The 23,735-nt window shown below is 47.5% G+C and overlaps 2 protein-coding genes across 9 annotated transcripts in view; one reads left to right on the top strand and one right to left on the bottom strand.

The window, feature by feature from the left end:
* Nucleotides 1-4,964, bottom strand: part of FHIP1B (FHF complex subunit HOOK interacting protein 1B) — a 29,844-nt gene extending 24,880 nt beyond the window's left edge. For all 8 annotated transcript variants that reach the window (XM_007172862.2, XM_007172858.2, XM_057552796.1 and 5 more), the window contains exon 1: nucleotides 4,845-4,964. The gene's annotated coding sequence lies outside the window, so the exon portion shown is untranslated. The remainder of the gene's footprint in view (nucleotides 1-4,844) is intronic.
* A 4,020-nt stretch (nucleotides 4,965-8,984) lies between these two features.
* Nucleotides 8,985-13,858, top strand: CNGA4 (cyclic nucleotide gated channel subunit alpha 4). The gene is made up of 6 exons (XM_057553840.1): nucleotides 8,985-9,046; nucleotides 9,182-9,283; nucleotides 9,484-9,590; nucleotides 9,892-10,537; nucleotides 11,317-11,666; nucleotides 13,398-13,858. Exons 1-6 carry the CDS (start codon nucleotides 8,985-8,987, stop codon nucleotides 13,856-13,858), a joined length of 1,728 nt encoding a protein of 575 aa, XP_057409823.1.
* Nucleotides 13,859-23,735: the final 9,877 nt, after the last annotated feature.

The raw sequence follows: 23,735 nt of genomic DNA, 5'->3' as shown, positions 1-23,735 counted from the left end.
GCAACCAGTCTCAGCAAAGTAAGGCCTTAACATGTCCAAAACTAAACTGCTTCCAGCTTCTAGAACTCAATTCCAAAGACTAAGAAACAGCTTCTACCTTGTGATGTACCTGGGGCGCCCACTTCTGCTCTACTCCTTGACTAACATAGAGCACTGCTCACAGACCCAAGGGGAACTGGCCTCCAGGACTTTCCCTCCCCACCCCACCCCCATTTCTTTTCAAAGACCTCAAAGAGAAAAGCCACACTGAAATCACTGTCTCAGAACCCAAAAGCTAACACTTAACCTGGACCCTCTTCACATACTTCAGAAACCTAAAAGAAAGCCACAGCTTGGTGTTCCTGTCACCTACCTAAGACTCCCTCACTCCCTGTTAATCTTGAAAAGTTCAGAACAAGACAGAAGAGAATGGGATCACCACCCTACTACCATGCCCTTTCCTCCCATAGCAAAGTCTAGAGAAAAGTAGATCCCTCTTCCCAAATTTACCTACAGGCTCAGCCACAGGGAAAAAAGAAGGAGATGATCTTTCAGACCCCCCAAAATGGCCAAGGTCAAGCACTCACCATAGGGCCCAAAATACAGCCTTATAGGAACACTCAGCAAGGGTGTCCACCAACCTCGGAATAGCAGGCACAAGGCAGGAAATGGCTCAGTCTCACTTATGAACCTTTGCCCTGGGAGAGGCAAAGAGGGAGGAAGGTGGGGGCAGGGATACACCTGCAACACCTACAGCAGACAGAGAGAGACCAAAACAACCTTCTAAGAACAGGTCAGTGAAGTTCTGCGGCTTCTCTCCCCCTACAATGGCTCTTCCTAGGCTCTTCCTCTTACTGACATAAGAGGCAGCGATGGGCTCTTACCCTAGATTCTGAAAGTAGAAAGATCTGATTAAAACCTCATAGTAACACAAAAGGGAAAAACAAATAAACAAACCCCACCTCATAGGAGCCTACGATCTAGAGCTCAGCTCACACATATCCTCTCTGCCTGTCTATCCCTCAGCCTATATGTATGAGACAAATGGGATATCAGTGTATGGTCCTAACTCACTCCCTCCCCTCTCCCCAGTACCACCTCTGCTTCTTGCAGGGATCTCCCCACCTCACTCCAGCAGAGCCCTCATAACTCACAGCGTGAACTCTATTGCACAGTGACTCCCCTTTACAACAGTAAATCCCCATGTCACACATGGCTTTCTCCACCCCTTCTGCGGAAGGGCGACAAAGAAGTCAAAGAGGAGGTGAAACTGAACTAGATCCTAATGGATGAGGAAAGTTCACTGCGCAGAGAAGAAAAGGCATTCCTAGTAGAGGAAGCAGCTATTACAAAGATTTCAAGCCTCAAAAAAGTAACATGTTTGTCAGGGAACTGTGAACAATTTATTCAAGCTAGAACACAGAGTAGAGAGAGAGTGGCCCGAGATGAGGCTGGAGAGGTGAGTTGAGGCCAAATGATGCCATATTAAGGAATTTGAATGTTACGCTACAGAACACAATGAGCCAAGTTTTTAGCAGAGGGACTCCATGATCAAATTTGCATTTTTAGAAAGACCATTCCAGGGACGGATTAGAAAAGAGCAAGTCTGAAGGCAGGAGACTGTCTGGGGAAAAAAATCCAGATGAGAGATGAGGAGGTAGTAAACTAAAGCCTTAACTGTGAAGATGTAGCTGTGGAGATGAAGAACACAGATAATATAAAGAGAAATGTATTAAGATTTTAGTGACTGACTACATACAGGGGGTGAAGGAGCAGAAAGATGGAAGATGACACTGAAGTCCTCGCCTGGATTGCGATATGACACGTGGTGCAAAAGCAGACTTTCAAAGCAAAGACAATGAGTTCTGTTTTGGACACGTTAACTGCGATACCTGTGGAGATATACCATAGATCACTGAGTAAATATGACTGGAACATAGAGAGAGACTGAGACTAGATACAGACAAGTAATCACCTCATTATGATATACTTTCATATTTCACATTCTCTCTCTCAACTGAAATTATCTTTCCATGTGTCCATCTCTCCCAACCAGATTGAAAATTCCTTGAGACTTCACAGGACCACATCTTATCTATCTTGTTATCTCATAAAATGTGAGCATCACAAGGGCAGACTATATGCTAAAGTATTTGCTAAATGAATAAATGAATTACTATATGAATGAATGAATTTGTCCTCCCAGCACTTAGCAGAGTGCCTGGCACATAGCAGATGTGGAATAAATGGTTACACACAGCATCCCAAGCATGTTTCTATCTCTACATCATCATCCTCATCTATGTTTCATCTCCTCAGATCTACCACTCAGCTATATATATCATAAAGCAAAATCCATTGTACTTAATGCACTATTATTCAACAAAGAGTTCAGTATAGCAAACAGGAAGCTTACGAAACCCAGTGCTTTCTCCAGAACAACCAAGAATTTGGACAGTCCCTAAGAACCCTCAGACATGTGACTTGACTCACCTATCACTATCACAATGTGATCCAGGTATTATGTACACCTGTTCCTATGTTTTTGCCCCATTATTAAACAAAACCTTAAACCCATGTCACCCTCAAAGTCTCTTTAACCTCTTTTGGAAACAGAACAATTACAAATCATAGAAAAGACTTTTTTGCCAGGATAACGTCCTCCATGTCATCACAACCCTTCCTGTACATCACATGCTTTTTACTCCACATCACCTTCACTCTCTGTTACAAATTTTTTTTTCCCAAGTCACTGTCGCTCTCTTGAGACCAAATTTTGGGTCCAGCTTTGCCACTTTATCACTATGTGGTCTCTGGCTCTTCGATTTGATTCTCCATCTATAAAATCAGAATTCCTGCCCCTGCATTACTTCACAAGGAATCTATGTAACTCCAGTAAAATCTGACATTGCTATGTAATGCATGAATGCAATTTAGATGTCAGACAGTAATTCTACTGTATAAATGCATGCTTCCTCAACATAATTCAGCAGCCACACTATCATCACCCTGAATTCCTGGATTTCATGAACCAGTAGAAATAGATTTTAAAACTTTTAAAATAGGATTGTTACTTTTTATTTTGGCAAATAGATCAGCTTTTTAAAACCCATCATCCGCTGCCACCATTACTTTACCAGTGAGAGAGCACTTTAATACCAAAAGAATAGGAAAGATAATTTAAGAATAAATTTATCTTTATGGAAAACTCATGTTCCCTATGTTGTCTTTCTCTCCTTCCACCCTGAAGAGATAAAAACTTTATCACGGACTGGCACTGTCCTTGGCCCAGTGTTCAGGAATCATTGTTCTGAACTCTTTCATTATACATGTAAGTTCTGTAGGGTTCTGACCATCTGGGCAGATTGCCGAGGGTTCCACCAGCATGAAAACCTGTTCAGCCTCCAGCGAGAAGCAGTGAAAACATACCACAGGACAGAACAGTTGGTTCTGAGGCTCAGACTCTAGAACAGAATGGGGACTTGGGCTGCCCCTAATTCCCAAAGAATGGTCTGGATAGGGAAGGTCTACCTCTTCCTGAGGTTCGGGGAGGTATCTGCGCTGTGGCAGACTGTCACTAGAGAGGAAATTTTAGTGGTGTGAAAGGAGCCATTATCTGAGTGCCAACCCAGCTTTCTAGAACACTCAAAATTTCCATGTGCATATGGGTTGGCAGGGAAAAGGGGCCCTGCAAAATGCTAATAAAGTGAACCCAATAACATGTCGTGGGGCGAGGAATGAACTGCAAAGGGACAGGAGAAAACTTTTGGAGGTGGGAGAAATGTTCAGTATCTTGAAAGTGGTGATGGTTTCACAGATGTAAACATATGTCAGAACTCATCAAACATGTACATTTTAAATATGAGTAGTTTATTGCACATAAATTCGCTTTTTTTTTTTTTTTTTTTTAACTGTAAGAAAATGAAAGCAAAGCCATCCTGTTTGGGAGTCTAAATACAGCGTTGTATGTAACAAACCATATGATTTCCATGAAAGTAGAATTAGCAGCTGTAAGTGGTTAATCCAATACAGATGGCAACGGTCAAAGCCCCACAGCTCAGCACAGGTAAGGAGCAGCGGTGGAGTACGGTTGCCCAGAAGCAGGTGGAGAGACAACAAACATAGGCGGTCATAGCCAAAAAATCTCCATGAGAGGGACCATCTTCAAGTCTGCAGTCCCAAGGAGGAACTTGAGGGAACGAGGGATTCCAATGATGACTCTGTTGAAGAGTAAGCCTAAAAAATGATTTCCATTATCATTGTTACTACTGCCCACGACGCTTTCATCTTTTGATCCTCCAAAATATGTAGAGCCCATGAAGCAGAAGAGCCAAGAGCACAACACTTCCGCCCAAGCTGTCCTACTCAGTCTAAAACTACTGCTCTCACTGGGCAGGACACTCCATTCAGAACCGACCTCTCACCTTTATCCAAGTCTCACAACCCTCATTCCTTCCCCCGTGCCCTGCGCTCAACTCCCTCCCGATTCACCACCAGCCCGCATGCTCCCGCCTTCGCCCTGTCCATTCCCGCTCCCCGCACAGGCCTCAGCCCCTCACTCCCGTCCCAGGGTTGTCCCTCACGCCTGCCCACAGGAGCCCCAGCTGCTCAGTAAATCGTGTTCACAAGTCCCTTCCACTTGGCCCCTCAGAAGGCATCCCGGCCCCTCATACAACCCAGCTCCTTACTTGCCCACTCACCCCGAGGCTCTCGCCCTGCTCCCCTACCTTAGACACTCACACCTGGCCCCTCACCACATGCCAGCCCCTCACCCTGTCCCCTCACAACCAGGACAGTCACCAAACCCAGTGCCGTCATTCCCCAGCCCCTCATCCCCTCTCACACGCCCTCCGGCCCTCACTTACTGTTCAGTCACAGAACTCCGACCCTGGCCAGGCCCGATCGCCACCGCGGTGCTAGGTGAGTTCAGGCCGCCATCGCTCCTCAGGCGCACCAGCCGCGCCCCGCCCCGCGCCACACGCAACCCGCGCCCCCGCGCACCACACGTAACCGCCCAGCGACGCACCGCTGGGCAGCGGCGTGCCAGCTCATTGGCTGGGCCCGGCCAGAGCCAGAGCGTGGATGCTTGTTTCCTGGCAACGGCAGAGCGCAGGGGCGGGGTCGCCGACGGCATTCCAAGCAAGGAGTACCGCCTCTTCCCCCAGGTTCCGCCCCCTCGCATTGCAAACCCCGCCCTTCTGAAGGACTCTGGCGTGTCATAGGGGAAGACCTCTGGGGAGGCGGAGGCCCGCGGGGCGGGGGCGGAGCCTGAGGAAGAAAGGTCGAACCGGAGGGCAGAAGGAGGGACCTAAAGAGCGACGCGACTTAAAGAGGCAGGGAAAGACCGGAGGGCGGGGCTTAGGACAGAGATCCGGCTGAAAGAGAGACTAACGTGATAGGGGCGGGGTCACGGATCTTGGCGGTGCTGACAGTGGAAGAGGGGGCGTGGAAAGGGCGGAGATAACAAGAGGGTAGGCCTGAGGGGAGGAGTCGGTAGGTGGGCGGGGCCTGTGGAAAAGCAGAGGCCTAGAGAGGGCTGACCGCAAGAGGTCTAGTTCCTTTCTTGCACCATCTGCACGAACGGCTTGGATAGTACCCGGGCGATGACCGCCCCTCGTTGGCTCGCCAACACCTGCTGCCTCGTGATCCCTTGGGCACTATCGTTTTCAGTCAACCCAAGGAACATGGAGTAAGGTCCTCTTTGTCAGGCAGGATTCCAGATCAATTAAAACCAGTCTCAGCCCTCCAGGACCTCAGCCCTTATTGGTAGACAATTGCAACGTAGTGTAATTGCCATCGAGGAGCAGCACTTAGCGTGTTATGTGTGTTTAGAAGATGAGGGGAAAGAAGAGCGAAGGGGCCTAGGGAAGCCGTCCAGGAGGAGATGATGTCTGAGCAGTCTTGAGAAACAAGCAAGAGTAAGATTGAGAAATGGAAGTTTCAGATAAGGTCTGCAGTTTAATTGCAAGTATTGTATCGATGTTAATTCCCCGGTTTTTATCACTGTGCTCTAGTTATATAGATGATAACAAGGGAACATGGGTAAGGAGTTTACAAGGACTTTTATACTATTTCTGCAACTTTTCTGTAAGCCTAAAATTAGTTCAAAAGGAAAAGTATTTAAAAAGAAAAAGAAATGGAAGTTTCAGCCCAAAGGATCAGCGCATAACAAGGCGAGAAAGAATGGACAACATGTGGGAGGTACTCTGGAAACTATAATCAGTACAGCTTGTCTGGAGCCTAGGGAACATGCAGAGGAAACACTGTCAGATGAGGCTGAAGACACAAACAGAGGTCAGGTACCAGAGAGCTTTGCAGGCCGTGTTAAGGAGTTTAGATTTTTATCCTTGGGATAATAGAGAACTACAAAGAATTTTATGATCAGATTGATAAGGCCCAAATTAGAATAGGAAGGATGTAGAGAAATGGATATGTGGTTATTAGGTCACCAGGGCTTGATGACTGGATGAATATGAAAGGAAAATAAGAGGAAGGATTAAAAACTGATGCTTAATTTATAGAAGTCAAACACAGGCAAAACTAAACTACAGGATTGAGAGCCAGGATAGTGATTACCCTTGGAAAAGCGTTGACTGGAAGAGGACACAGTGGGGCTCTTGATGTGAGTGCTGGTTCATGACTGTGTTCACTTTGTGAAATTCATCAAGCTGTGTACTTAGGAAATATGTACTTTTCTATATGTATGTTCTGGTTACTATGCTGTGTAACAAATCATCCCAAACTTAATAGTGTAAAAAAGCAGCCATTTTTTTATGCTCACAGATTCTGGGAATTTGAACAAAACGTGGCAGGAATGGCTTGTCTCTGTTCCCTGATGTCTGGGACCTCATCTAGAAAGTTCAAACGTGTGGCGGGTGACTTGAGGCTGGTGGCTGGAATCATCTGGAGGTTTCTTCACTCACATGTCTGATGCTTGAGCTGGGACTGTCAAAGTACAGACACCTGACTGCTTCTGCGGCTTGGGCTTCTCACAACGTGGCAGCTAGGGTCCAAGCGGGAGCATCCTGAGAGGGAGCTTCCAGACAGTGAGTGTTCAAAGAAAACCAGAAGGAAGCTGCATGGACTTTTATGATCTGGTCTCAGAAGTCACACAACATCATTCCTGCTATACTCTATTGACTGAACAGCCACAAGGAAGGAGCATCAAAGAGTTTGCGACTATTTTTTAAAACGGCCACAATGTTATACAATAGTAATAATAATAAATACTGGGGCTAGGTATTTTGGCTGATAGGCCAGAGATAGGGATTATAAGAGGAAGAGCAGATGGGGGAAGAAAATGAGCTCAATTATGGAGCCAATGGGCTGAAGGTGACTGTGGAATATCTGATTGGGGACATCCAGACAGCAGTTAGTGGTATAGATAGGTCTGGAGCTCAAAGAGAGTTCTTGGGAGACATTAGATGCAAAAGGAGATCCTGTGGGTGACCAAGATTGACCAGAGAGAGTTGGGAGGATGGAAAGAGAGGAAGGCCTAGGACAGAGTCCGAAAAAACACCAGAACAGGAGGGGTGGACACAGGGGCTTATGAAAGAGACTAAGAAGAAATAAGCAGAAAACCAAGACATTATGGTATCAATAGAAGCCATGGGAAAAGAGGATTTCAAAAAAATAAAATAAAATGTTGGAAGCTATAGATGTTCCTTCCAAGAAACTCTCTGAAAACGCAAATCTAGCCATATCACTTAACTGTGCAAAACATTTCATGAGTTCTTCATTGCATTTAGATAAAATCCTAGCTGTATAACATGACTGACAAAGTTCTCCCTGAGCTGTCCTCTGTCCACCATTCAGCCTCATCTTTTACCACTAGTCTCTCAGGTTCACTACAAAAACCAAGTGATGTTCCCCCAGTCACCCATGCTTTTTGAAATCTCTATGCCTTTGCGTACTCTATACACTTTGCCTGAGTCATCTTCACTCTTCCATCTTATACTTGACTAACTCCTATTCATCCTACAGAACCCAGTCTCAATTAGGACCCTTTCTATGTACTGTAACAACCCTCTGTGTACCCACCTAACAGAGTACCCATCAGACTGATGTGTAATTGCCTATCTACGTGATTCTTCCCCCCTACCAGACTGTGAGTTTCTGGAGGGCAAGGAATGTGTTTCATTCATCTTTTATCCCCAATACTTAGCACAATATTGGCCTGGCACATAGCAGGTGTTCTGGTTATGACTTGTTGACTGAGAAAGATGATAGTAGTGAAAGGGACATCAAGTTGAGGGAGAATTTTTAGGATTTTTTTGTTTGTTCTGGTATGGGAGGTTTAAGCATGTTCACAGAAAGGGAAAACTGAAAGAGGTTGAGGATCTAGAAAACACATGAAATAACGGGTGAGATCAGGCATGAGAGGTAACAAGAAGGGAATGAGGGCAAAAATGCCACAGGATGGCCCCCATCACACTCATCCAGCAGGAAGGAAGTAGATAGGGTGCAGGTAATGGAAACAGAGCTCCTATGTGATGTGACAGGCATTCTTTGTCCCTGGAGACTAGTTCAGCACCTGACACAAATGAGCCATTCAGTGAATAGTTGTTCAATGAATAAAAAATGAGGTGCGAGCAGGGAACTTGCACAGGGTAAAACAGAATGAATTTCTGAGCCCACACTGGCACGCAGGTCTCCTGACTAGAGGGCCCCTGTGTAGTTCAACCTTGAGGAAGGCGGAGGGAGACGAGGTGTAGCCTTAACGTCTGAGGCATGCACCCCCACCATCTCCAGGGACCCCATGAGAGATGTTTAGTTGGGCAGGTGTAAGCCCAGGCCCTAGGAGACGGGGCGGAGCGCTGGGGCCACACTGCCTCCACCCCTTCAGCAGCAGCTGGCCCTGGTTGTGTTGCTAAGAGCTTCAGAAGCCAAAGACGGAGGAATCGCAGCTGGAGACCGAGGGCAGCTGGGCACTACCCCCACCTCCTGAAGCCACCTGCAGACAGAGGCCCTGGATATCTTACACCCAGGCACCAGGCCACAGAACCATGAGCCAGGACAGCAAAGTGAAGACGACAGAGTCCAGCGGTTCTGCCCCACCCGAGGCCAGGTGAGAGATCCTGGTCCCCGGTGTAAGATCTGTCTGCCTCACTAGATGGAGCCTGGTCCTTCTTTGCTGCTCCCAGTCACAACCGCAGCACTGAACGGTGAATAAGTGAAGCACAGCTTCCCCTCTTGCCCACAGGAAGTGGCTGCCGGTCCTGGACCCATCTGGGGATTACTACTACTGGTGGCTGAACACTATGGCCTTCCCAGTAATGTATAACCTCATCATCATCGTGTGCAGGTTTGGCGCTATGGGAAGGGCTTTAAGCAGAGACCAGGGCTAAAGAGTGAGGCCCAGGAGAGGGGCGGGTCCCTTGCACGGGGCTGGTGTAGGGGCGGCGTCCATACGAGAGCCCAGCGTTTAATGCTCAGAGGCTGCGGGAGAACACCTAGCACACAGAGGGCGCCCTGAAGCCACTCCTTTCTGTCCCTGCCACGCAGAGCCTGCTTCCCCGACTTGCAGCACTATTATCTGGCGTCCTGGTTAGTACTGGACTGCACGAGTGACCTGCTCTACCTACTGGACATCGTGGTGCGCTTTCACACAGGTCAGTGAGTCTCAGGACTGACGTTTCTTTCCATGTTCCCTTCCTAAAGAGAGCCTCTTAGTAACAAGAAAGTGAGCGCCTCCCTGACAGCACTTTCACATGCCTCTATGTTTACGGTATCCCTGTGCTCACCCCAGAAACCCTGGAGCAGGGTTAAGCCGGCCCCCACCCTGTCCCTGGTAACTGTCTCCCTGGTCTGCCCTGGCCTGCCCACCCTCAACCTCATTTCTGGAGCAGGCGGGTGCCCTGACTCCACCCCATATCTGACACCACCCACGGCGGCCCCCACTCCCCCCACCAGGATTCTTGGAACAGGGCATACTGGTGGTGGACAAGGGTAGGATCTCGAGTCGCTACGTTCGCACCTGGAGCTTCTTCTTGGACCTGGTTTCCCTGTTACCCACGGAAGTGGCCTACGTGAGTCTGGGTCCGCACACACCCACACTGAGGCTGAACCGCTTTCTGCGGGTGCCCCGCCTCTTTGAGGCCTTTGACCGCATGGAGACCCGCACAGTTTACCCGAATGCCTTCCGCATCGCCAAGCTGATGCTTTACGTTTTTGTTGTCATCCATTGGAACAGCTGCCTATACTTTGCCCTGTCCCGGTACCTGGGCTTCGGGTGTGACGCCTGGGTGTACCCCGACCCCGCGCAGCCTGGCTTTGAGCAGCTGCGGCGCCAGTACCTCTATAGCTTTTACTTCTCCACGCTGATCCTGACCACCGTGGGCGATACACCGCTGCCAGACCGGGAGGAGGAGTACCTCTTCATGGTGGGAGACTTCCTACTGGCCGTCATGGGTTTCGCCACCATCATGGGTAGCATGAGCTCTGTCATCTACAACATGAACACTGCAGATGCAGCCTTCTACCCAGACCACGCCCTGGTGAAGAAATACATGAAGCGGCATCACGTCAACCGCAGGCTGGAGCGGCGAGTCATTGACTGGTGAGGATGCTGGGATTCCAGACCAGGACAGCGAGAGGTGTACGGGATAGAATCTGAGGAGGGTGGCTGGGTTCTTGTCGCCTGGTGGGTCAGGCAGGGCATTCAGGATGTGGCTCATTGGAGGGTTCACTGGGTGGGACTTGGAAAAGGATTTCCTCCACTAATTGGACATGGACTTAGGGCGAGGCATTGGGTAAAAGATTGACGGGGAGAGGAATTCATACACAGGAAGGATAACCCAGAACCCAGGGAATGGGAACTGCCACCACCTGGTAGGACTCAGAAGGTCCTGGAAGAGGTAAGAGGGAAAAGCAATACTCCTCAGGGGATGGCCACCAACAAGATGGTTGACTGTGTCATGGAGTCCATACTGTAGGCTGAACAAAGGGAAGTGTGTGTCACCAAGTTGGGGACCTAGAGCAGAGGATCGCTAAAGTAGATGGGGCTTGGTGACTGAAGTAGATATCGGTGATACGGTACAAGATATCACTGAATGGTGGGTGAGTAGAGCCTGACAAGAGCTAAAGGGTATCCTAGTCACTCTTCACTGGTGGAAGCTTTCAGGCCCTGGGTGAGGGAGAAGCTGTCAAAACATATCTCTGACCAGCAGATAGTGCATTAAAGATGTTTATCAACCAACTGTCAAGTATTCCCATGACCCCTGTGAGAACTCAGTGTGATTGGGTTCTTGGCTGAGGCTGAGCTGAGAGCCCTGATGGAAGACGTAGAGGGAGGCATGTAGCGGGCTGGTGAGGACTGATGATGTACCTTGCCCCCAGGTACCAGCACCTGCAGATCAACAAGAAGATGACCAATGAGGTAGCCATCTTACAGCACTTGCCCGAGCAGTTGTGGGCAGAAGTGGCCGTGTCTGTACACCTGCCTACTCTGAGCAGGGTGCAGATCTTCCAGAACTGTGAGGCCAGCCTGCTGGAGGAGCTGGTGCTGAAGCTGCAGCCCCAGACCTACTCACCAGGTGAATATGTCTGCCGCAAGGGGGACATCGGCCGAGAGATGTACATCATCCGAGAGGGTCAGCTGGCTGTGGTAGCCGATGATGGTGTCACTCAGTATGCTGTGCTTGGTGCAGGGCTCTACTTTGGGGAGATCAGCATCATCAACATCAAAGGTGGGCATGCCATCATTCGTTCCAGAGACAGGGCTACGGGAGGGGAATGGGGACAGCAGAACCCCGTGCTGAGACCAGGTGGTACTTCAGAGCCTACAGATTAAGGACACCTGGCCCTTGCCTGAGTCACTAGAGGGCTCAAGAGAGAAGCAGGACAAGGAGGGTCTGTTCCCTGAGAAGAGGCTGAACCAAGGTCAATGAGCAGGGTGGGTCCTTGGAAGACAGAGTAGACCTGCTCTGTGGATAACCACCCAAGGCACCAACAGATCAGTGGAAAGTGCAGAGATAATAACAATCAATAATAATAATAATAATGGCTAATATTTATTGCATGCTTACTACATGCCTTGTTCAAAGTTCTCCACATGTACCAACTCATCAAATTCTCACAACAGCTCTATAAAGTAGATACTATTATCCCCATTTTAAAGGTAAGGAAATTAGAGCACAGAGAGTTTGGGGAACTTGTCTAAGGTCACACAGGTAATAAGTATACACTCCTGGGATCAGTACAAGAAACAAATTTCTCATAGCCAAGTGGAAAGGAAGGTAGAAGGAAGGAATTCCTATTTACTGCATCAACTCCAGTCCAGGCCAGGTACTGCACACTGGCTCATTTGTTCCTCTTATCAGCCCGTGCAGTAGGAGTTGTTATACCTAATCACAGATAAAGACACTGAGGCCACAGGAGATGGGAAAGACTGAAAAGGGGGTGAGAGCACTGGATGTGTTCTCAGTCTGGGGATCCCACTCTCCAGTTGTCCTAAATGCCTCACATCTTCCTCCAAGGACCCCCTCAAGACCCACATCTTGTATGTCGTTGGCCACTGTTTACGTGACTTTGGACAAGTCACTTCCCTCTTTTAGGCCTCAGTTTCCTCACCTATCCGAGAGGGATGATATTAAAAACCCAGAGAGTTATTTGGGAGGATTAAATGAGCTATGAGTGGGGCACCCAGTGCAATGCCTGGCACATAGCAAGAGTTCAACAAACGGTAGTTCCCTTGCCCCTTCTAAGGTCCTTCTACCTCTGAGACGTTGCAGCATTCAGACGAACCTACCTTCCCACCCACCGCCCACCAATATCTTTCTAAAATGCAGATGACACCATACAGCTCTCCTGCTTAAAATATTTCAATAGTTTCTCACTGTCCTCAACATAAGGTCTGGACTCCTTGCCAGGGCTACGAGACCAGCATGACCTGGCTCTCTCCATCTCTCCTACTCTCCTCACACCCTGACCTTCAGCCTCCCTGGACGGCTTACTGTATTCTGTAACCACCTAACCCTTTCCTAAGTCCATCCCTCCGCTCACGTTCCTCCCTCTGCCTAGCTGCCCTCCCCACCCCCTCCCCTAGTTTCCTCCTACTCAGTCCAGGCATCAGTTCCTCCGGGCCTCCCTAAATTCTCTGCCTTACAGCTTGTCAGGGGCTCTTTGCCTGTCTTCCCACAGTACCAGATGCACATCTACGCTGCATTGGCTGTACTGTTACATAACTATCCCCTTAAATGTCTAAGTCCTCTAGACTGTGAACTCTTGGGGGCAGGTCACTGATACCCACCCAGCACAGGGCCCAGTCCCTACCCAGTACTTTACTGGATGAAAGAATTAATGAGGCAGGAAGAGAGGCTCAGAAGCACAAATGTGGAGGTGGGGGTCCTGGTTCAGGAGGGAAATGCCCCCTCACGCCCACCCTGACTAACCTCCCATACGTCTGCCCGTGGCCACAGGGAACATGTTTGGGAACCGCCGTACAGCCAACATCAAGAGTCTAGGTTATTCAGATCTGTTCTGCTTGAGCAAGGAGGACCTGCAGGAAGTGCTAAGCGAGTATCCACAGGCCCAGGCCGTCATGGAGGAAAAGGGCCGTGAGATCCTGCTCAAAATGAACAAGTTGGACGTAAATGCCGAGGCAGCTGAGATCGCCCTACAGGAGGCCACGGAGGCCCGGCTGCGAGGCCTCGACCAGCAACTCGAGGATCTGCAGACCAAGTTCGCGCGACTCCTGGCTGAGCTGGAGTCCAGTGCACTCAAGATCGCCTATCGCGTCGAGCGGCTGGAGTGGCAGACTCGGGAGTGGCCAATGCCTGAGGAACTGGCCGAGGCCGACGATGAGGGCGAACCTGGGGAGGGAACGTCCAAGGATGCAGAGGGCAGAGCTGGCCAGGAGGAACCCCCAAGCCCAGAGTGACCCCATGGCTATTCCCCAGACCCCCACCACCAAGTGCATCCAGAGTTGCAGGAAAGCCTGCCTGCAGAAACTCTGCCATCCTGTCTGCTAGGTTACAGAGATGGGAGTGAATTGGGTATGTAGATGCACCACCTAGAGATGCAGGAGTATAGCACACATTTATCCCCTGCTCACGCAGCACACACACACACACGCACACACACACCTATTTGCATATATCTACACTGGCCGTGAGACTGTGAAATCCATATAAAATGCTCTGGAGTTCCCCATCTCAGAGCACACGTGCTTTCTCACATAGATATGTCTTATACCCACATCATATATGCACATTCAGTCATACACCTCATAAACACACATATACCAAGAATCACACATCAGTACACACAGATGCTTTCCACAGGTTTGCACACACTTGTGAACACACAAAAGTACTCCCATAACCCTCTTGTTCCAAGATATCTTTTAAATGCCCCTCCATATGGGAGGTTCACAAGTGTACCCTGCAAGTAGCACTTCAATAAATATTTGCTTCCTCACTAAGCATTTATGGGGCTGATGGGAAAAAGCAAAGCCAATGTGGTCCAGGATGAATTCTGTCTGAATTCTCGGTTACAGGGGCAAGGGGCACAGGCTGTGTAGAGTTGGTGGGTTGGATTCAAAGAGGCGGGAGTACCTGAAGAATCAAGAAGCACTGAGCCAAGGCAAAGCAGGCTTATGCGTCACACTGCTGTAAGTGTGCACATGTTTTCATAGACACATTCACATATACACACTGACCATTGCATCTCACAGCAGAGTTTGTGTCCTCAACCTCATGAGCTCTGAAGGGTTTGATCTAGCTTAGTAAGCCAGAGGAAATACCTCTGCTCCTTTTTCTTTCCTTTGGTTCAGCCCTGGAACCTGAGGCCAGGGCTACCTTGCTCTCGGGACTGATTCCAAGGGGAGAATAGTTCCCAGGACTACTCAGCTGGCCCTGTCCTACCATGCTGGTTCTCAGAGCTGGCCTTTGTCCTGTCAGAAACCCAGCCCTCCTTCTCTATACATCCCAAGATATAGGGTGGAGAATAGAGACTAGGTGGGGTGGAATATCATGACTGGGGACAACTGGAGATGAGTGTTTGGGGAGTTTTGGAGAAACTTTTACATACTTAGAAGAAGGTCTGCACGTTTGGGGGAGAAGAGGTGTTATAGGGTCTGTGGAGCAGAGTCAGGTGTCATCTCTGAATCAGATTCACCCTTGCCACAACTCTAGCTCCTCCAAGGCCTGGCAAGTCTTTGGGTGTGGGCTGTGCCAGGTGGTATTTTAAAATGTGCCTGGAATTTAATTTATCAACATCAAACTGATAAATTTATATTACACTGACTGAGTGATGACACACTCAGAGATCAATGCCATTGAAAGAAGAATTTATCACTTACAGTCCTCAACAGGAGGGGGCACACTGTGTCATGCAGGGCCACATGGGGAAGCACCAGCATTGGTCAGGAGGCAGAAGGAACAAGAAGAAAACATGGGTAAAAGAGCCTTTATTTCTATAGTGGTAGCAAGTTTTTAGGTGGGGACATCCCCTATTAGGTAGGAAGCGAAACACAGTTTGGGGTCTTGTGGTTGAAGTGTTTGTAATATGATTTTCAAGCATCCACGAAAGTCAGATCACAGGGGAGATGTAAACAACTTTGGTCATTAATTTTCTCATGATTTCAAGATGTTGAATCATCAGTTACAGAATATCAAGAATGATTATTACAGGTAGTACAAAAGAATGTAGGGTAGGGCCCCCAGTGCTGTGAGGGCAGGATGTGTAGGGAACATCTGCTAATGTGTTGTCATGGAGACATTCCCCCGAGCTGTTGGGGTCCTCTAAGCTGATCAACCTTTTAGATATGATGCAGGACTCAGACATGAAGGACTTGAAACAAAACTTTTTCAAATAGCCATAGAAACTGAGACTGTGGCTGGAGCCAGGGTGTCAAGAGAGATTATGAGGGTCATTGCACATTAAGTCATTCTAAAATGTGTGGTTATTTTTTGATAGCCTCCTCACAAATTATGAGATCCATTGGGTTGTCACTGTCTGTCTTGATTATCACTGTATCCTCAGAGCCAAAACTGTGCCTGGCATATGGTAGGTACCTAAATATATATTTGGCAACCAAAGAGATGGGAGTCGAAGCAGGTAAAGGCCCAACATTGGAGGAAGACGTGTGTCAATTTCTCAAGAGGTTTTCCTACCATCTCTACCTTCAAATCATGTAGAGCTAGAATGGGTGGGTATGTAATGAAGGCCTTTTTAGTGGTTCCTGATGGATTTGGGGTGCTGAGAATAAGCTTTTCATTGATAAGGTGTACACCTGTCCCAAGAGAAGACTCTCTTAGAACAGGTGGCCCTGCCACCCCATAGAATCCTGGTCTACAGCACCAGGAGGGTAATAACTGGCCATCTTGCCTATCTTGGATGCAGAAACAAAATTCTTCTGGAGTCAGCTGTGCATCTTGCTCTGCCTCTGCTTTTCCAGGATGAGGAGATCAAATTCCTCCTGGTAGAGCCACCACACCACAAGACATCTTGAATATCAGCAATACCATGCTGGGGTCCTCTAGTTGTGGAGTGACTTCTGTGTGGAAGACAATGTTTTGACAACTTGGGATCAAGCTGCATAGAATTGAGTCAGGATGGGCAGAAGGGAACACAATTTTAAGTTCCTGGAATCACAACAGCAAAACAACAACAAAAATAATCTTTTAGCCCAAAGAATATTATTTACTGTGTGTCAATTGCTAGGCTAAGTACTTATATATGTGGCAAGAAACTTCACTGAGATATTCATTTGGGTTTTGTTCATTTTATCCCTCCTCTCATCATAAGAAAGTACCTAAATCTTTGTATCCCCTTGACTTAAAGCTTTTTGAATTGCAGCATCAAAACTAGAAATTTCCAAAATGGGAAAAGAATTTGAAAAAGAATAGATACATGAATATGTATAACTGAATCACTTTCCTGTACACCTGAAACTAATACAGCATTGTTAATCTACTATACTCCAATATAAAATAAAAAGTTAAAAGCATATATAAATTTTCAGAAACTCTCTGCCCTAGCTTTTGTTTGTGAAAATCAGAGCTCCGAGGTTTTCACAAAAAATTCACCTAGGGGTGAATTGTGCCCGATTGTCTGCGAGGACTGAGAATTAAGGAAGCAGAAGCTTATGGACTTCTGAGGAAGGAGATTCCCCAAGACTAAGAAAAGGAATGGGATTCTTCAGCACTTTATTAGTTTTCTTATGCTGCTGTAACATATTGCCCCAAATTTAGCAGCTTTAAACAGCACCCATTTATTATCTCACAGTTCTGGAGAAGTAACACCAGAGGGCAAAGACAATGGAAGTCAAAATTCTACCTATCACAGGGTTTCTGGGAAGAAAAGCAGCCTGGACCCCACTTTCACCCCAGGCCCAGAATAGGGAACACTAAGAATTGAGTCTTTGGAAACTGGAGAGAGATCACCTTGCCCCAGCCCCCACTGGAGCCTCAGATCAGCACCCTTAGGGGGAGCACAGGCTTGAGCGAGGTGCATACCTTCATAACCAACATGGTCTGACTGCCAGAGGCCCTCCCTCTCTCCAGCTATTCTGTCCAACATAAAACCCCCAGAGACTTTTATAAGACCCTAAATTTGGAGGAAGAGAGAATGGAAAGAAAGTCACAAAACACAAGTGAGATTAAATCTTCTGTAAGGTAGGTGGTTAAACACTTAGATGAGAATTGTCTGATTTAGAGAATCAAGGAAATGTTCAATTTTTTTAACACACTGTTATGGAATCACTTATAACTGCTCTATATAAATTATCTCATTTGGAAATTTAAATTAGCAATATTAGGAAATTTAAATGATTTTATGCTCATTTTTCCCAATCAGGAAACAAGCCCATGGAGCAACTAAAAATATTACATATGATTTATTATAAAGCTATTTTATGCCAGGTCCTGGGCTAAGTGCATTGTCTCAATTAATCTTTACAACTATGAGAAAGATGCTCTTATTTCCCCGTTTTGAAATGAGGAAACCAAGGATCTGGGAGATTAGATAACTTGCCCAGTATCACAGGGCCCCTAAGTCACATGGAAAGAAACCAAGGTCTGTCTTACTGTTTCTTTTAGGGAGATGAGAAAAGGGACTACCTCAGCTTGAGGTCAAGGCCAGGCAAGCTCCTTCTTTTCTTGAGAATGACTGTTGCAAGCTGTAATGGTGGTAACAAGTAGTACCCAGAGGAGAAGGAGCCAGTGGTGCAGAGCAAAACCTGTGAATCACCAGCAAGCCTGCCCAGTGTGCTGAAGTGTGATCTCAGGACTACTGCCAAAGACAACGGACCACCCACTGCTCTGGAGAAGAGCTGCCAATTCCAGCTCTCTGCCCGCACACATGCAGCTGTGGGAGGAGGGCAGGTGTGGGGGAGTCACCGCCAGATTTCTACAGGGGTGTCAAAACTGTTCAAGGCCCCTCCTGCTGAGAGCCCAGCTGCTTCTGGCTTACCTCTTCTCCCTCCCGCAGGATCTAGGGCCTCACCCACTTCCCTCCTTGGGTCACTAACCTCAGGACACCTTGGCCTGGCTAAGATTTGAGATATACACTCCTCCTCAGTGTTCCCAGTTAGCTATTCCCCCCACAGAAGCTTCTTTGGCCCATCATACTTCACCTTTTCCTTTCTGACAGTTTGGTTGCTAGCCCCAAAGAGAGATAGAAATAAAGTATCAAGCTTGGGAGGAAATCCCATTCATAGCGAGACAGGCCATCCAGCCCAGGGAAGATCTGGTGCAGACACTAGGAGCCAGGAGCAGGAGGCAAGGTCGGTGGATTCTAGCTTGGGGCTGAAGCTAGGGTTTGGCTTGACGCTTGGATCAGAAATGGATGGGCAAGCTGGACTGGAGCAGGGGTCAGGGCATGGCCCAAGTCAGGGCAGGTATTAGGCTGGCCTAAAAGCACAACAGATAAGAAAGAGTTTGGAGCCAATCATGTGCTTGTAGGCCAGTCAGAGTCAGATTTTAGTTCTGAAACATTGCTTACTGGCTGGGGGACTCTTCACCTCCTACAAAATCGTTCAAGGTTGTTGAAAGCAGTGCTTGGGGAATTAAAATGTAAATGAGATAAGAAATGTAAACTGTCTACCAGTGCCTGACAGATAGCAAATGCTTAATAATGAATAATAGCTATGACCATTACTCCTATCCCTCTAGCAGCTTATGCCTTTGAGGACCCTGAGCAGCACGGGTTGTGCAGCCCTGCTTGGCCCTGGGCCTTGGGGCTGTGCTGGCAATGCCAGGTCTGGCCAGCAGAGGGCGCAAGGCTCTCCTTTCCTCCCTTCCTTCCAGCTCCCTCCCAGGCCTTCGGATTGCATTGCCTTGCAAAGCTGGGAGAATTCCCCAGGGAGAAATGGAATCTTAGAGACAGAATCGGGGTCTCGACTGGTTTATGAGAAAACTTATTCAGATGTTTTAACAAACACTAAAATGCAGCAGTGGTGATGCTGAGAGACATTAGCTGTGCCAAATCAGAGCCCAAGGCACCTGGTGGGGTCTACACTATGGAATGGCTGGGATCATTCAAGACTCCCCTACCCGAGAGCTTGAAAACTCCTGTGCTTTTTATGCAGAATGCATGGGCCCTCTCTGTGTCTGGCATTGCCTTTCCGGTTTCGGTACCTTGGCTTGTTGCCCTCAGCCTTGCCCTTCACCAGTAAGTTTCACGGGGCCCCAGAGGCTCAAATGTATTCCTGGAAGCCCTCTATCCATTTGACTTCCTGGGTGAGCCTTTCTATGGCCATTTTAGCCCTCAAGTGACGCCCTGACCTGGGGGATCCAGGCCTGTCTTGGCCTACCTGTGAGAGCCACATCTGAAGCCAAATGTAACCCTCCAGCGGAAGCCAGCCCCCAATGCTCTCCCCAGCATAAGGCCAGCCTCTGGAGGGCTGCCCCTGGCCCTGGTTTCTTTCCTCTGGCCAACATCCCTGCCTGCTCTGGCTCCAGGCGGTGTGTCTTCTCAGCCCATTCCCTCTTTGTTGAATTATGCCAAGAGAAGGGGCTTCTGTGTGGGCAGGGAGTGCGTGGGCAGGAGCTCAGCACAGAAGAATAGTGGCAAGACGGGAATAAAGACACAGACCTACTAGAGAATGGACTTGAGGATATGGGGAGGGGGAAGGGTAAGATGTGACAAAGTGAGTGAGTGGCATGGACATATATACACTACCAAATGTAAAATAGATAGCTAGTGGGAAGCAGCCGCATAGCACAGGGAGATCAGCTCGGTGCTTTGTGACCACCTAGAGGGGTGGGATAGGGAGGGCAGGAGGGAGGGAGATGCAAGAGGGAAGAGATATGGGAACATATGTATATGTATAACTGATTCACCTTGTTATAAAGCAGAAACTAGCACACCATTGTAAAGCAATTATACTCCAATAAAGATGTTAAAAAAAAAAAAAAAAGAATTTCTGCACATCACAGAAATGCCGAGAAAAGAAGGCCTTGAACGGGGAGGGGAAGAGGCAACCTGATCAGCCACAGGGGGAGGGGCTGAGCCAGTGGGCAAGCTGGCACCCCAAGGACTAAATGACTGGTTCCCCTCCTAGCCCTGGATCCCAGCTGCATGTGTGTCAGGGCCAGGGGTGTGGAGGCAGAGCGTGTTCATGACCCTCACACCGCCGTGTGTGAGCACTGGGCTTCCCAAGGAAAGTGCTGATGTTTTGTGGACCTGTAAGCTAGCTGGAAATCGGTCCTACCTTATAAAGCGGGTTATGTGGCTGTGCATTCGGCACTGTGTGCGCCTCTCTTTCGTTCTCTCCCTTGCACGTTTACTGACATGTTGTTTAAACATTCCCCTCTTATCTCAATTGTGATATGGAATATTGAAAGAAGGATCATGTGCCCACCTCGGGCAGTAGCATGGGTGACTGAGACTTCCCCGAGGCAAAGGGAGATTGTTCTAAGCCACAAGAGTCAAGCGAGGTGGGCCAGCACCCCCTGCAAGACACACACCACACACACACACACAGAGGCACCAAAAACCAAAAAACTGACAACATTGACAGGTCAAGGCCTGAGTCAGAAAGGCAGCTTCCCTGAGGACTGAACCTGGCCCTACTTCAGGACCTCATGCACTTGCTTCCTTGACCTCTTAGGTTTCTGACTTGTTCTGGAACAAGGGTCCAAGTCTCTGTCCTCTGGCATTGACTTTGCATTTCCCTCCTTGCTCTCATCTAAAATTCCCCTGTTTCCTGGCCCTAAGCAATCCCATTCTCTCCAAATGTTGGCTTAACTCTGGCATGGATGGAATTTCCTGATTTTGAGAAACGAGCTTTGACCCTCTTAGCAGTGCGTTTTCATCCCTCCTCCTCCGTCCTCTGATCATGGTATGTCCCCTTTCCCCACTGTATCTATGACTTGGTTTTTTTTCCTCTTTACAAACCATCTTCTTGAAACAGTTTATACCCACCGTCTCCTGGTCCTCACCTCCCATCACCCAACTGCACTTAGTTAGAGGGGAGAATATGAGCAAGGTACGCGGATGATGAACAATATGGAAAGCACCATGAAACAATAAACAACTCAAGGTTCCTTGAGCATAAAGAAAAGATAGAAATGAGAGTAGTGTGGGGAGTGGTTTGAGAAAATGTTGGAGAAAAGGACAGACACCAGACCCTTGAAATATAGACAAGCGAAATGGCAATTACAAGACACGTAATTGTAAGAATTACTGTAATGAGAGATACAGGTGTTACAGAAGTACATGGGTTAAGAGGCACCTAACCCAGACGTGTGGGGCTAAGGGAAGCTTCTCAGAGGAGTTCCGTCCTCTGTAACTCCTTTCCCAACATCAGCAAACTGCTATATCCTCAACTTTGAACACCCTCTCAACTCCCATGTTAACTAAAACCAGCCATCCCCTAAAGATAGCATATCCTTCACAGAAAGGGGTGGCTTCTCATCCTCTCATAATCCATGTACACAGATTTGGGGATCCTCTGCCCTCACCAATGCTGCTTCTTTACTCTCAATAGGCCTCTGCTCTTTGACACTCGTATGTTCATTGTGCTACCCTCTTCCCTTCCTTATTGCTGATGACCCCCAACCTTCTAAAGCCTACTTATTACTCATTTAAACTTTGTCACCTGCCTCATAGTTCTGTCTTCTCCATGTCCAGCTGAGATTTTGTGGCCCATCATTTCACGCTTGTCCCTTTGTTTTCCATCCCACCCATCTGGTAAAATCTCAACTTAGGAGGAACTGAACCATCAACATTCTCCATGCTTGCATCCAACTGTCTGGGCTCTTCTGGAGAAACTGATACCACTAGAAATTCACGGTCATCAACTCTTAAGTGGGTCCTCAAAACTTTCCTGATTATCTTACTACATTCCTCAGATGTCCACTTTCCCTTTCCCATTATATACAGTTTTCTTAAACCATCTTGACTCCTAAAATTTCAGTCCTATACACACACACACATACATATACACACCACTCACTGTAAACAGACCTCCAATTTCATAGAGAAACCAGAAACTATCAGAAAACAGCTCTCCACCAAATCTAACACCTACTGTCTTAAGCTACAGATCAAGGTGCTATGATAAAAGAGAGAAAAAATTGTAGAGCGTTAAGATTGTAGTTTCTTTCTTTTTCATACAAGAGAACCAGAGGTGGCAAAATGACTTGAGCATGTAGGAGACCCAGGCCCCTTCCATCTTGTCACTCTGCCATCCCTAATGTCTGAGGGATGCACACTTCACTGCATGACTGAAAGTGGCTTATCCACATCCACGGTCAACCTGCAAGAAAAGTCAACGAGGAAGAGAGAGTTCACTCTTTTCCTTTAAGGACTTGATCTGGAAGCTGCACTTATGACTTCCATCCACAGCCACTGTCTAGAATGTAGTCATTAAGCCACACATAGCTGCAAAAAAAAAGTCTAGGAAATATACTTGTTATCTGGTTGCCATGACATTTTCATCTATATACTTGTTATCTGGTTGCCATGACATTTTCATCTATAATTATTCTCTTCTACTAACTTCTTACAATTGAATCTGTACTCCCATCAAAAGCTAGAACCCTCCACACATGCACTGGGTTCCATACTTCCCTACCTTTTCTCAGGAACCTTGCATTAGCATCTCTGTCTCTGTCTCTGTCTCTCTCTTGTATCTTCGGTCTTTTCTACACATTGCAGTAATTCCATCTGCCCCTAAAAATGTTCTAGTTCTTCCATCTTAAAATCTTTCATTCCACATCCCCCTCTAGTTACTACCCTCTTTCCTTTCCTTAATAACTATTCTTCAAAAAGACTTGTCTAACCAAGGGGGGAAAGTGGGGGGGGGGGGTTTGCTGTGATGAATTGGGAGATTGTGATTGACATGTATACACTAATATGTATAAAATGGATAACTAATAAGAACCTGCTGTATAAAAAAATAAATAAAACAAAATTCAAAAAAAAAACCTTGTCTAAAGTCACTTGCTCCACTTTCTCCCGTGACATTCAGTGTTCAGTACATCTGATCTGTCTTCTGTCTCTAGGACCTCACCAAAATGGCTCTTTCTGTGGCCAAGCACCTCCAGGTCCCTGAATTCAGAGAACATTTCTCATCCTTGTTTTCTTGGTCCAGGAGCAGTATTCGATTCCATTCAGCATGTCTCTTTTTGCTTTCATGATGCCTTGCTCCCCTTGTTCTCCTTTCACCCCTCTATATGCTCCTTCTTGGTCTCTTTTGCAGACTGGTCTTTCTCTATCCAGCCTTTAAATAATGGTCTTTTCCAGACTTCTGACCTGGTTCCTCATTTCTCCTTATTCAACATACTCTCATTAATTCTATGGTTTAC

The sequence above is a fragment of the Balaenoptera acutorostrata genome, chromosome 9 (genome assembly GCF_949987535.1).
Source record: "Balaenoptera acutorostrata chromosome 9, mBalAcu1.1, whole genome shotgun sequence".
In the NCBI taxonomy this organism is placed as follows: Eukaryota; Metazoa; Chordata; class Mammalia; order Artiodactyla; family Balaenopteridae; genus Balaenoptera; species Balaenoptera acutorostrata.
Note: the sequence above shows the minus strand (reverse complement) of the source record. Positions and strands in the feature narration are given on the sequence as shown.

Coding starts and splice junctions, on each gene's coding strand:
- CNGA4 (XM_057553840.1), top strand. CDS start 8,985: ATGAGCCAGGACAGCAAAGTGAAGACGACAGAGTCCAGCGGTTCTGCC. Junction 9,047..9,181: donor TCTGCCCCACCCGAGGCCAG/GTGAGAGATCCT, acceptor TCTTGCCCACAG/GAAGTGGCTGCCGGTCCTGG. Junction 9,591..9,891: donor CGTGGTGCGCTTTCACACAG/GTCAGTGAGTCT, acceptor TCCCCCCACCAG/GATTCTTGGAACAGGGCATA.